Source organism: Hyaena hyaena, unplaced genomic scaffold, assembly GCF_003009895.1.
Source record: "Hyaena hyaena isolate Hyena2069 unplaced genomic scaffold, ASM300989v1 scaffold_62, whole genome shotgun sequence".
Lineage (NCBI taxonomy): Eukaryota > Metazoa > Chordata > Mammalia > Carnivora > Hyaenidae > Hyaena > Hyaena hyaena.
This window is the reverse complement of record NW_024080694.1, coordinates 2376207-2389198: the sequence shown is the minus strand read 5'-3', so window position 1 is coordinate 2389198 and position 12992 is coordinate 2376207. Positions and strand designations below refer to the sequence as shown.

Sequence of the window (12992 nt, the reverse complement as noted above, 5' to 3'; positions counted from 1 at the left end):
AGGCTCCTTTCATGGGGGGGGGGGGGGGGGGGGGGGGGGGGGATCAAAAGAATAATGCTGTTTTGTGATACATAAAAATGATAACTCAACTTTTAGTGTCCAAAAAGTCTTACTGGAACATAGCCACACCCTTTTGTTTATATAGTGTCTGTGGCTGCTTTTGAGTGACAAGATCAGAGTGTTTCCAATAGAGATCATGGGGTCCACAAAATAAATATATACTACGTGGCCCTTTAAGGAAAAAGTTGGCCAATCTCTGTGCCAGATACAAAACTGAAGGGCATCCCGAAGCATGGCTCTGGACTGGATACTGTTTTGGACATAAGCACTTTTGATCTTGGATTTCCAAGCCCCTTGAACTGTGAGAAATACAGTTGCTTATAAGCTACCCAATCTTCCCATAACGACTAAAGCAATCTATGACATCGCCTTTTCTCTCAAGGTATACATACCGAGTAGGAATCAAACCTGTGCTCTCTTGTGCAACTGCCCCACTACCGTAACACTCCAGTCAACCGACTCCAGTCCGAATGCCACTCTGACCCTCTTCCGTTCTGTTCTCTACCTGATCCAAGTTTTGTTTCATTCATAAATCAGATCGTGACACTCTCAACGGGACTCCTCACTCTTAGGATAAAAAATAAAGTCCTAACCTGGTATGATCTTGGCTCTGCTAATCTCTTTAGCTCATTCTGTACCATCCTCCTAACCACTTAGCCCCTTCCCCATTTCTCTCTGCTCCAGACCCACTGGTCATTTCCCAGCTCCTCAAAAGTATCATGTAGCCTCTTGACACAGGATATTTGCACAGGCTGTTTGAACCTGCTCTCTGCCTTTCTTTGCCTACTTAACTCAGTCTTTCAGAGCTTAGGCCACTTCCTCAAGGAAATCTTTTCTAACCCACCAGGGTAAGTTTTGTTCCTCACCAAATACCCAGAGAACCATGTTCCCTTTCTTCAGTTGCCCCTTCTCTGTAACTGTGGTAAAGCCATTAGTGCACTTATGAGGCTGTATCCCCCACTAGACTGCGACCTAGTTTCTGACCACCATTGATTCCTAGCATTCAGCATACTGGATGGCACAGTAGAGAATCAGTAAATATTTTTGAATGAATGAATGACTAGGTTGCTCAAGGGAATTGCAGATGAAAAAGAGGAAATAGGATCCCATCCCTAGGGAAACAGAATTTATACAAAAAAGGTGGCCACAACTCCCAACCAGCCTGCTTCTAGGGACACAGGGCAGGATTAGAATCCTGTTGAAAAACAACAACTACAAATAAATCTTAGGTACCTAAAAGCCCCAGCTGGATGGTCCCAAGAGGTAGTTACTAACTACTGCCAGCTGCTCTCATGGGAGCGGCAGGGGGAGGGGCTAGAATAAGAATCATCTAAAGCTGTGCTTCTCAAACTAGGGGTGTTCCAGAGTATGTAACATTTTGAAATTTCCTGAAGTATCAATTTTACTTTGGAAGATTTAGGGGACAAAATATCTTAATTTAAAAAGAGCACTGTGTTATTCCAAAGATATACACAAAACATCCAAAGAAATGTAAACAGTCAAGAGTTACACATCACCCCTGCCACCCCTGGAAAACACTTTCTTGTATAAACCTATTAAACAACAAGGGAAGAATACACACCAAAACCTTGGATTGTGAGCAACTTGTTCTGCGAGTGTTCTGCAAGAGAAGCAAACATTTCTAATAAATTTTAACTTGATAAACGAACAACATCTTGCAATACAAGTAGTACGTGACACGTCATATGCTCACGACTGAACCAGTGGGTCTTCTCTCTCCCTCTCACTGCGGGACTGTGAGTGATCGTCTCCCATGCTCGGATGCTCGGACTCAGACTGCGGTGTTTGGCAAAAATCAGTGATTTTTCAGAACGTTGTAAGGGAACCACAATTGGCACTCGTGTATTTTTTGTCACTTCAAAACACCTATGGACAGTCCTTTGCTTTTCCGGACAAGAGTAAGCTTAGGAGTAATTTGCTTCATTCTAGGTGAGGATGCCTGCAGATACAGACCCTTTCCTCTGCTGCCTTATGGCCAGTTACATGAAATACATTATGTGACAAGAGTTTATTATTACTGTTCTGTAGTCAGCATCCAATAGTGATAGTGAAAGTCATCCTACATTATAACCCTCCTCTCCGTCTCCCTCATACCAGCTATGATGGTCTCCAAAGGTAAGTGCTGGTTAATTTCTTTTTCTCTATATTTTGTATTTTCTTTTTTATTTTGTACATTACAAATCTTCTTCTGAGTGGAACTAATCTTCTGAGTTTCCATTATTTCTTACAGAGAAATTCACTTTGATATACAAGTGCTGTGGATTACAAACATGTTTCCAGAGCAAATTAAGCTCTCAAACCAAGGTTTTACTGTACTTAAAAATTTTAACACCAGCTATCTCAGAAAAGTAGAAATGAAGATCATACGGGAAAAAGAATGTATCCTAATTATACCCACCTTCTTCAAGAAGTCTTTCCTAGCGTCTCTGGTTAAAATTCCTTCATTAATTTTCTTTCACCATAGTACCAAAACTACATATATTGTTTTACCCATTCCTATTTCAATTGAACAGTCACTGTACTAAGCCCCTGGGAAACAAAGACATACTACTGGTTATCTGCCTAAAAAAAAAAAAAAGGTTTAGTGGGAAAGGCAGACACATAAATATCATAAAATAATGTGTTAAAGGGTAGAGTTACGAAGTCTCAAAAAGCAAGTAAAAATCAACCAGGCAAGATGGGAGTCAGTAGGATATTAGAGACAGAAGTGACTTCATGGCCCCAAACTGCCACTGTAAAACCTGGTCAGAGGCAAGAAACATGTCCAAGTGTTTCAAGGATAGCAGGGATGAGAGTGGAAAAGTGGGCACGACCAGAACGCGGAAAGGTTTTGTGTGCTCTGTCAGGGTACTTCAACTCTCCCGAGGACAGGAACTGAAGGATTTGAAGCAGAAGAAAAATGTAGTCGAGTTTTATACTGACCACATTGGAGACTCTATGAACGATGGGCTGAAGGAGACATGACTGGAGACGGGGATTTAGTTTTATGTCACAAATAAGTCTTTTCTGTGTGTACTGCTTCATGGCTCTTGGCCCATCTTCCCATCAATTATATCACAGATGGGAGCGGAGAGGCGGACAGGTACCACACCTGGAAAAGGTCTACAGCCATAGAGGATTGTTCCCCCACCCCCACCCCAGGCTCTCCTACACCATTTTTAAATTTCTTTTGTGGCACTTAACACACTCTCCCCTGCACTTGCTTTGATGGTACAGAACTCTGACTGTACATACCTCTTCAGTCTGAAAATTAACTGCACCCCTAGATTCTCTCATAGTTCGACAAAGTTAGCACAAAGTCTTTGGTAAAACATATTGCTCAAAATAACTCTCAGATTGGGGGCACCTGGGTGGCTCAGTCGGTTAAGCGAGCGACTCTTGATCTCAGCCTGAGTCATGATCTCCCGGTGTGGGAGTTCTAGCTCCACGTCGGGATCTGCGCTGACAGTGCAAAGCCTGCTTGGGGTTCTCTTTCTCCCTCCCCCTCTGCTGCACATATACACTCTCAAAATAAATAGTTTTTAAAAAAGTAGAACTGACAAATTTATTAAAAATAAATAACTCTCAGATCTCAATTTATAATCCTAACCTCTCTCAGACTACATTTCCAATTGCCCAGTGAACGTCTTCAGCTGGATATCCTATTAAGACTCTCAAACTTAACCTAATTCGCATGGCTCTCGATACATCTCCTCCCCATTGCCAAACTAATCATGCTTCCATCCATATTTAGGTATTTATCCCAACCCTGAGTCATCTGACTGTGCACATTTCTTACTGCCATCAACACTCTGCTGCCAAATGCTGCATACAGACATCTCTTGTATTTTCTCTCTCCCTTTTCCACTGCCCTAGTTCAAGCTTGGAAACGATTCCCTAGCTCTCCCCTTCCCCCACCAAACCTACAGTAGCTGTCAGGATTGCCTTATTAAAGCGGAGATGTGATCACTGCCATTTCCCACCTTCAAGTAGCTGCAAGCGCCACAATGACAAGAATCATGCCCAGCTTCACTCACTGCTGTAATAACGCACAGCCCAAGGTTCCTGGGGCATAACTGGCACCCCACGATTTACTTAACCTTCTAGGTTAGAAGCCTGCGAAGCTCCACTCTATACGCCGTAAAAGTAAAATCAGCCAGACATTTAAGTCCCAAGTTACCTTTCCAACCCTAGCTTTCACAATGTCTCAAGTTTTTCTAGGTGCCAGGTAGTAAATATTCTTCCCCCTTCGGTTCCTGTCGCATTCTCCCTCTTGTCGTACCGATGGTGAGCGGATTATTGTCCTCGTCAAGTAACACCCCACTATGTGCGTCCTCTAGTTTCTCCACCGGATGGTGATCCCAGCCGATAAGGGACGGTCTCTGTGCCTTGAGTTCCTAGACCGGTGCCTGGCCCACCAGAGGCGCCCAGTAACTGTGATACGAACGCACGAATTACTGAGTGAACGGGTCCCTCGAAGCTGTCATCCTCCCCGTCAAGGGGAGGGGAAAACAGTAAATGGCCTCTTCTTTTGGTAGTTTCGCTACCTTTTGTTACTGAATACAATACATATGTTGAAAAGAGCATAAATCGTAACTGTACAGCTTGTTAATTTTCACAAATGCGCACACCGCGAAACCAGCCCCCAGGCCGAGTACCAGAACATTAACGGCAGCCAGAAGCCTCCCTGCCCCTCTTCCACTGTGTGCCCTTTCAACCGTCAAGAGGCGGGAGACCTCAAATCCTGGGTCCCCGGCCGCGGTGAGAGACGCGTGCGGTCAGTAAAGCCCAAGAATCCGCAAGGAACTCACCCACAAACTTGAAGCGACTCATGGCTGCAGCCCAGGCTCCTCCCCAGCGGAAGCGGAAGTGGCGTCCGTCGTCCCGCCCTTCCGGCCGCCCCGCCCCTCGGCCAGGCCTCCGGCTTCCCGGGAGCCCCCGCGGCCGCTGGTGGAAGCGGGCGATCATGGCGTTCTGCGCGCCCGGTGCCTACTTGACCCACCAGCAGAAGGTGTTGCGGCTCTATAAGCGGGCGCTGCGCCACCTGGAGTCGTATTGTGTTCACAGGTGGGAGAGGGGGACCGAGGGCGCGGGGAGGTGGTCCCTGGGATCCTCAGGCCTCGGGGGACTGAGCGGCTCAAGGACAAGGAGGACGAAGTGGGAAGCCGGCCGTAGACCCGGGTTCGAATGCAGGCTTCGTCGCCCCTAGCTGCGAGCGAGACCTTGAAGAGTTGTTTATCTAGCCTAGGCCTCAGTTATCTGTTCAAGAACAACGATGCAAGACCAGTTCAGAGGGTCGCATGACGATTAAATGAAATAAAGGAAAGTGCCTAAAGCTGTCGTCATGCGGCCAGCGCTTAGTAAATAAGAGCTTCTTATTCTTAATGTTAGCAATAGTATATTGTTTTCTTTAGCCCTCAAAACAACTCTAGGAGTCAGGGATTATTTAGCCTTATTTTGCAGGTAAGGAAATAGGGAGAGTAACTTGCCAAATCCCTCCAGCTGGGGGCTGGGCCAGGATTTAAACAGATGCCTAACCCCAATACATCATCAGTCTCCCACCCCTGGAGTCGGCTTTCCTTTCCTTAGCTTCATCCAGCCCTTTCCACCATTTTTACATTCACAGAATTCTTTACCAGCCACATAGTTCTCGTCTTTCTTCTCTCTTTCCATCCGAGAGTAGTCTTAGGACATAGTCTTCAAACACTTAGATTTTCATGACCTAGATGCAGTGCCTGGTAGCAACCCAAGATGTGTAGATGCCAGGCCTCATAAGAAGCCTAAAGCCTGGTGCCAGGAGACGAGCTAAATTATTTTAAAATGAGTTTTCCCATTTACCTGGGAAAAAGCGCTAAATGATGGAAAACCAAGTGGGTCTGAAAAAGTTGTGGAGGGTATCCTTGAAGCCCGGATTGCATAGTTGTGATTATTGGAAAGCCATTCACCTATTTCGCTTTGCTGTAGACAGAGAGGTGGGCAGGCTGAACATTGTAGAATTGTTAGTCTCTTCCCTGATTTTCGTCATTCATTCATCTGACAATTTGCAGTTCAGGTTCTGTGCTGGCTACAAAATAAACAAAAATTAGTAAGTCCTCTTTCTCCTTTGTAGCAGCTCATGGGTTAATGGGGAAGATGGACATGTAAACAGGTAACAGAATTATCAGTCTTATAAAGATGAGGGAAGTTGAGCTCTCAAGGATTCAGGTAACACTGAATTGCATCTGGGGATTTTTTTTTAAGTTTATTTATTTATTTGTGAGAGCGCGCACCTGAGAGGGAAAGAATCCCAAGTGGGTTCCACAGTTAGCACAGAGCCTGATGTGGGGCTTGAACTCACAAGCTGTGAAATCCTATCCTGAGCCCAAATCAAGAGTCGAATGCTTACTGACTGGGCCACCTAGGCGCCCCTGCATCTGGGAATATTATGGAGGAAAGAATGAAAGCATCTCCTGTGATAACATTGACTCAGCGTTTTTTAAGTCATACTGATGTCCTCTCCTGGGACTTTCCTTCCTCCCTTTGTCCTCAGTGCTGTTTGTTCTCCATGGTTCTGTCCCAGGTCCTTGGTTATTGGTGTATATACTTCGGGGAGCCTCATTTAATGCTAGGACTTGAGTTCCCACCTACACTCACTTGTGTGTAGAGCTGTTTGCCAATTGTTTTGTTCTCTGTAAGTCAACTTGTCTTAATGCCTGAAAACCCAACTCTTTTTTTGCTGCCTCCTTCTGATCCTCTTCCCAAATTCCCTGTCTCCGCTAATGGCATTATTAGTAATGGCATTACTCAGCCACACAGCGTTAAGTCTTAGAATCGTTCTCATACTCCCTACTTACCGCTCTGCCAGTGACACGTGTACTTGTGTGCTGTGTATAATTGGATACTGATTCTTGTAAATCCTCTTCACGGTAATAATATTAGTAGTTGACATAGAGCAGAGGAAGTACTGTCGGAAGTGTGATATGATTTGGCTTATCAAATCTTTAGGTAAACTCTAAGATCTAGGTACTTGTAGAGGAGGAACCATGGCCTAAAGACATTAATTTACCCCAGGTTACATGGCTAGTAAGCTAAGATTGAGTCCTAGCCAATCCGATTTTAGCGGACGTGCTCATGATTCTGTAACGTAAATGTCTCTCTTCTGTCTCCTAGCGTCTCAGTTGCCTGCTTCAGGCCCGTCTCATCTGTGGCTTGGGTTATTGAAAGGCGAAATGATCTCTATCTTTCGTTTCTTCTAGAACCTGACTTTAATTTGCCTGCAGACCTGCAGTTAGTGTCCGAGTCAGGATTCAAACTCAGATGTGACTGATTCAGGCAGTGTAGCTGCCGTGTTAACCCCTCCCTTCCTGCTCATCTTTGTATCTCCAGAATTTAGCACAGTGCCTCGCACAAAGTAGGAGGGAACTCAGTAAGTTGTCACTGAATGAGTGTTGAATGATCCTACAGAGGCTATAGTTTTTCTCTTTTGCAAATTATTTTTTTGTTGTTTGAATCTGCATTCTTTCTTTTGAAGGAGAGTGTGGGGAAGGTGGTTAGGTTTTTGGTACAGTGTTTTAAATTTTTTTTAATGTTTATTTTTGAGAGAGAGACAGAGCGTGAGCAGGGGAGGGACAGAGAGGGAGACACAGAATTCGAAGCAGCTCTAGGCTCTCAGCTGTCAGCACAGAGCCCGATGCAAGGCTCAGACTCACAAACAGGGAGATCATGACCTGAGCCACAGTTGGAATCTTAAACTGAGCCATCCAGGTGCCCCTAATACAGTTTTTTTGGTGTGTTTTTTAGTTTGTTTTTGCTTTTTGGCTGTTGGTTTTTACTGTGGGTCTCAGGGGACTGCCGAGGAGGCAGTCCTAACGATGTGGCTCCTCTGTTGGCAGGGCCCAGGGAAGGTCCAGGCAGTCATGCTACACGTCCAGAGGGGTTAGTGGAAGTACAGCCTCTTTGTCAGGCAGTAATCCTGCTCAGTGGAGTAGATCACGTTTCTCATCTCCACAACCATTTTGATTTAAGGGACAAATACCGCTACTTTGCTTGTTTGCTGAGAGCCCGGTTTGAAGAACATAAGAATGAAAAGGATATGGTGAAGGCCACCCAACTGCTGAGGGAGGCCGAGGAAGAATTCTGGCACAACCAGCACCCTCAGCCCTACACCTTCCCCGAGTCTCCAGGAGGGACCTCCTACGAGAGATACGAGTGCTACAAGGTGGGCGAGCGTCGCGGGGGCGGCCACAGACACTGTTCCCCCAAACCACCTGCCCTGCGGGGGGCAGCGAGGCCTACGTTCTGACAGTTGTGAATACTTTTTCTGCGGGTGTCTGTTTCCTCTCTCCCAGGTGACATTTAGGCTTTTCTTTCGAAATTCAGCTCCAGGGTCTTGCGGTATCGTTTTTGAGAAAGCAAGGTGCTAAATTGGTATATAAAACCCATTTTTGCATCTTAAAGGTAACCAATTTGGATTGGTGCTTAGTGGGTAAGGATTCCACAGAGCGTGAAGAGAGCGCGGGTCAGGGAGGCATGGTGCCAGTCCCCTCTGGCCCGGCCTGGAGGTTTCTGGGCCCTGGGCTCTTGGACTCTGAGGAGCCCTCTGCTGCCCGCTGCGCAGTGCCAGGAAGTCTGGTGCGTGCAGTGCTTGCAAGGCTACCCCGTCACTCTTGCCTTCGCCTCCCGGGCAGGCCCTGTGGCTGGCACGTCAGTGCCTCCCTTGGGCCAACACGGTGATTTCTTCTCCACACAGGTTCCTGAGTGGTGCTTAGATGACTGGCATCCGTCCGAGAAGGCAATGTACCCAGACTACTTTGCCAAGAGAGAGCAGTGGAAGAAGCTGCGGAGGGAGAGCTGGGAGCGGGAGGTGAGTCCTCCCTGCCTTTCGCCGCGGAGCTCGGCCCCGGGAGGGAGCTCGGGTGTTGTTCCCCGTGCACAGAGGCCCAGGTTCCGGTGATGACAGTCACCGTGGCCCCTTGCCTCCCAGATGTCCTGCCGTTCTAGGGTGTGTTAAATGTGGCATTCACAGCCTTCTCGCAGACAGGTGACAATGTCTGGCTTTTCTGTTAATTTTGCTCTTCCTCCTCCTCAGTCTGACCTGCTTTCCATCCCTGCCTGTCCCTTAACTTACCTCTCCACCAGCGCCTCAGACACTTTTCACTCCTCAGGTCCGAGTTACATTTTTTTTTTTTTATTGTTTTATCTATTTCTAACAGAGAGAGAGAGAGAGAGACAGCGTGAGCAGGGGAGGGTCAGAGAGAGAGGGAGTCACAGACTGAAACAGGCTCCAGGCTCTGAGCTGGCAGTCAGCACAAAGCCTGACGCGGGGCTCGAACCCACGAACCGTGAGATCATGACCTAAGTGAAAGTCGGACGCCTAACCGACTAAGCCACCCAGGCGCCCCTCGAGTTACATTTTTAAAAGCTGAGCGTTGCTGTGACGAGAAGGCCGTGCTGGAGAGGGCGGGAGGGGGTGCGGAGGCCATCCGGGGGGTGTCACCCTTAGTCAGACCATGGCAGCCACGGCAGGGCGGATGTGGCAGACAGGGCAGGGATTGATTCGGGATGTCATTTGGAGGGACGTGAAGGGTGGCTGAGTGTGGGGGTGCGTGAGGGGCAGGGAGGAATCGAGAATGAGTTCCAGGTTTCAAGCTTTAGCACCTGGAGTTCGGTGATGGTTTATTGAGCTAGAGAAGATGAGGAGAAAACAGGAGTCAGAGGGACAAGCAAGCACTTGGTTTTCAGTTTGTTAAATTTGAGAATCTTGTGAGACCTAAGTGCAGATGTCAGTAGGTGACTTTGGGTGTAGGAATTGCAAACTCAAAGGAGAGCTTTGAGCTCGAAATAGAAATTTGTGACCTATCCATTGTTTTAAAAGCCACAGAGGGGCACCTGGGTGGCTCAGTCATTTGGACAGCTGACTTGGGCTCAGGTCATGATCTCACGGTTCGTGGGTTCGAGCCCCGTGTCGGGCACTGTGCTGACAGCTCAGAGCCTGGAGCCTGCTTCGGAGTCTGTGTCTCTCTCTCTCTCTGCCCCTCCCTAGCTTGTGCTCTCTCTCAAAAATAAACGGATAAACATTAAAAAATAGAAGCCGCGGAAATATAAGTGATCCTTAAGAGAGTGGAGAGAAGAAAATCACAGGCGCTGCCCCTTGTGCAGCCAGGAACGGAGCCGGCAGGGCACCCAGCAGGGGGAAGGGGGACAGCCAGGCCGGGAGAAAGTGATTCAGGAATGGCCGCTCAGCCTTGGTCACCTTTGCTCAAAGTTGCTAAAAGGTGGAATAGAGTGAGGCCTGGAAATAACATCCACAGACTGCGGCCACGGGAAGGGCATTCATTAGTGGCCTTGAGAGCCTTTTGGAGGGTTTAATCGCACTGGTGGGAGCGGGTGGAAGAGCGAGAAGGCCGCTGTGGGGTGGGGGAGGGGCGTTCTTGTGAAGTTCCCTAGAACTGCCACTGGAGGCCAAGGCATAAGATAAGAAATACAGTGCGGGTGGGCGTGCGGTGAGGCCGGGGGCGAAACTGACAGCATCGAAGCGAGGCGAACGGGTCAAGGAGGAACGCTTTTGAGGAGAGGGATGGGATCCCAGGCGTGTGTGGAGGCCTTGGAAAGGAGAACGGGTTCCTCCTTCGAGAGAATTGGACGAAAGATGCGTGGAAGGACGTTTGGGCCAGAAGCTTTGGTGAGAGGAGCAGGAGAGTTTTGTGGGGTGGCCTCTGGTTTCTGGCAAGGAGGGAAAGGCACAAAGTGGGCACAGCCTGTTGGGGCCCTGCGGGCGGGGAGCGGGCGGGGGTAGGGAGCCGGCCCGGGGCAGAGAAGGCCCCGCTGAAGCTGGGAGTGGTTCGTGTGCTGGGATCCCAGTCTGCAGCAGTTGTTTCTTTCCAGCAATACAAGCTGTCGGGGCAACCCGGAAGGTGGGCAGTTACCGTTTGCCCCATGGAGAGTGCCAGGAGCCTGGAGGCTGTTCCATGATTGTCCCGGCGGGAACTAAGTGGGTCAAGTAGGCACTAAGACAGGAGGCTGATGGAGAGAGAAGGGCAAGTTGGGTCAGAAGATCTGTGAACCAGCTGTCAAGTTTCAAGAGCATCTTCACAGGGACATTTAGGCACGAGCTGGAGACGGGCACCGTGCTTGGATAGTGGGACATTTGATTGACAATTCTGAAAGTCATATGGGATCTCGTGATGAGGCCCAGGGTGTCGCCTGCGGGAAGTCCTCGGCCAGGGAGGAGGGGAAGAAGAGTCACTGTGACCAGGCAGGGCAGTGTTCGCTGAGGAACGTGTCCTGTTTTGGGAGGCGGGTGGGAACATTTATTCCTGGAGAGCAGTCAGTCACTGGTGAGGTGACCGCAGAAACATTCTTCCTGTACCCCCGCTCGTCTCTTTGGCAGGAGTCAACAGCCATATGCTGGAGGCTCCGGCCACCCCCAATCCAGAACTTTTTCTGAAGGAAGCTCAGAAAATCTTGGCTCTGGCAGTGGGTCTCTTCCGTGTCCTCTGTCAGGACAGGGATAGTCTTGGGGGTCTCTGAACCGGGGGGGGGGGGGGCGGGGGGGGGGGGGGGGGGGGGGGGGGGGGGGGGGGGGCGCGTGGGGGGTGGTGACTGGACAGCATCAGTCAGAATAGAGCACGTTTTCACATGTGATTTCATGTTATGTCTTGTTCTGGTTGCTGTTTGAGAGGCTTTAAAATGAGTATCTCTAACATAGAAGAATTAAGGTTTCCTATTGGTGCTTTTGGAGAGCTCATAGCTGAGACACAGAAGTAAGTCTTTTGAGGGGGTACAGGTGGGGGACCGTAAAAAGGGGTAATTGTCACGATTTTGCTCAGTAAGAGACAGGGGAGGAGGGTTTCTTGGCTTTGCTGTTTTAAGAATGGGAAAACCTTGGGGTGCCTGGGTGGCTCAGTCGGTTAAGCGTCCGACTTCGGCTCAGGATATGATATCACAGTTTGTGGGTTCGAGCCCCACGTCGGGCTCTGTGCTGACAGCTAGCTCAGAGCCTGGAGCCTGTCTTCAGATCCTGTGACTCCTCTCTTTCTGACCCTCCCCTGCTCATCCTGTCTCTCTCTCTCTCTCAAAAATAAATAAAACAAAACAAAAAAAAATGGGAGAACCTTTAAGGAGAACTGTTTTTCTTAGTTAAACTGTGGGTATAAAAATAAGGCAGGTATATATACACCCTTCGCAGTAGTAAAAGCCAGAAAGCATGTAAATGTGACACAGAGTCAAAGCGGAGACTTCCTGCAGCGTATTTCCCAGTCAGTTTGACTCTAACTGCTCCTCCCTTCCCCCTTGTAGGTTAAGCAGCTGCAGGAGGAAACCCCACTCGGTGGTCCCAACACTGAAGCTTTGCCCCCAGCCCGAAAGGAAGGCGATTTGCCCCCTCTGTGGTGGCATATTGTGACCAGGCCCCGGGAGCGGCCCATGTAGACTGAGAGGAAGACGCCTCACCAGTTACACTTGCAAGTGGAGTAAGTTCCAGACCATGTACACACTTGCCCTAATAAAAATAACTCCATATGGTGTGGCTGACGTGTTCATCTGCGCGTTAATGTGACACCGAGTGACTGGGCCACTGTCATCTCCTACCACCTGTGCCAGAAGTATGTGGAGTGTGGTCAAGTGTCCTCTGCCGCAGTGAGTCCTGTCCATAGCACAGGTTATCGGGGACACGCACAGAACCAGATACGGAGTCCCTGTGAGTATTAGTTAACAAACTCTAGTTGAAGGCTTGGTGGCTGGAAGGAATATCAAGTCCAGAGAAGGTGTGCAAGGATTAAGGACTTGAGACACCATCTTTGGTTTTCTAAAGATGCCACGAATGAGATGTTGGTTTGGTTACAGGGAAAACTCAAAACAACACATTGAACACATAAGCATGGCGTTTATGGGGCTCACTCAGGGGGGGTGCAGTTTGGGGCTTGCGGTGAAAGGGTCCAGTCTGAGATGAAACT

General features: G+C 48.6%; 2 protein-coding genes across 3 annotated transcripts in view; one reads left to right on the top strand and one right to left on the bottom strand.

The window, feature by feature from the left end:
- The window catches only part of TATDN1 (TatD DNase domain containing 1), a 45624-nt gene extending 40709 nt beyond the window's left edge, over positions 1 to 4915 (bottom strand). Inside the window, exon 1 of one of the 2 annotated variants that reach the window (XM_039232022.1) lies at positions 4872 to 4915. In XM_039232022.1, coding sequence (XP_039087953.1) covers positions 4872 to 4893 — 22 coding nt within the window. In that variant the 5' untranslated portion in view covers positions 4894 to 4915. Of the gene's footprint in view, positions 1 to 4342; positions 4483 to 4871 lie in introns of those variants that run through there. The other variant, XM_039232023.1, reaches the window with a different exon arrangement.
- Positions 4916 to 4971: 56 nt separating this feature from the next.
- On the top strand, positions 4972 to 12565 carry NDUFB9 (NADH:ubiquinone oxidoreductase subunit B9). The gene is made up of 4 exons (XM_039232001.1): positions 4972 to 5127; positions 8065 to 8257; positions 8789 to 8902; positions 12337 to 12565. Exons 1-4 carry the CDS (start codon positions 5027 to 5029, stop codon positions 12466 to 12468), a joined length of 540 nt encoding a protein of 179 aa, XP_039087932.1. The 5' UTR covers positions 4972 to 5026; the 3' UTR covers positions 12469 to 12565.
- Positions 12566 to 12992: the final 427 nt, after the last annotated feature.

Coding starts and splice junctions, on each gene's coding strand:
- NDUFB9 (XM_039232001.1), top strand. CDS start 5,027: ATGGCGTTCTGCGCGCCCGGTGCCTACTTGACCCACCAGCAGAAGGTG. Junction 8,258..8,788: donor AGAGATACGAGTGCTACAAG/GTGGGCGAGCGT, acceptor TTCTCCACACAG/GTTCCTGAGTGGTGCTTAGA. Junction 8,903..12,336: donor GGGAGAGCTGGGAGCGGGAG/GTGAGTCCTCCC, acceptor TCCCCCTTGTAG/GTTAAGCAGCTGCAGGAGGA.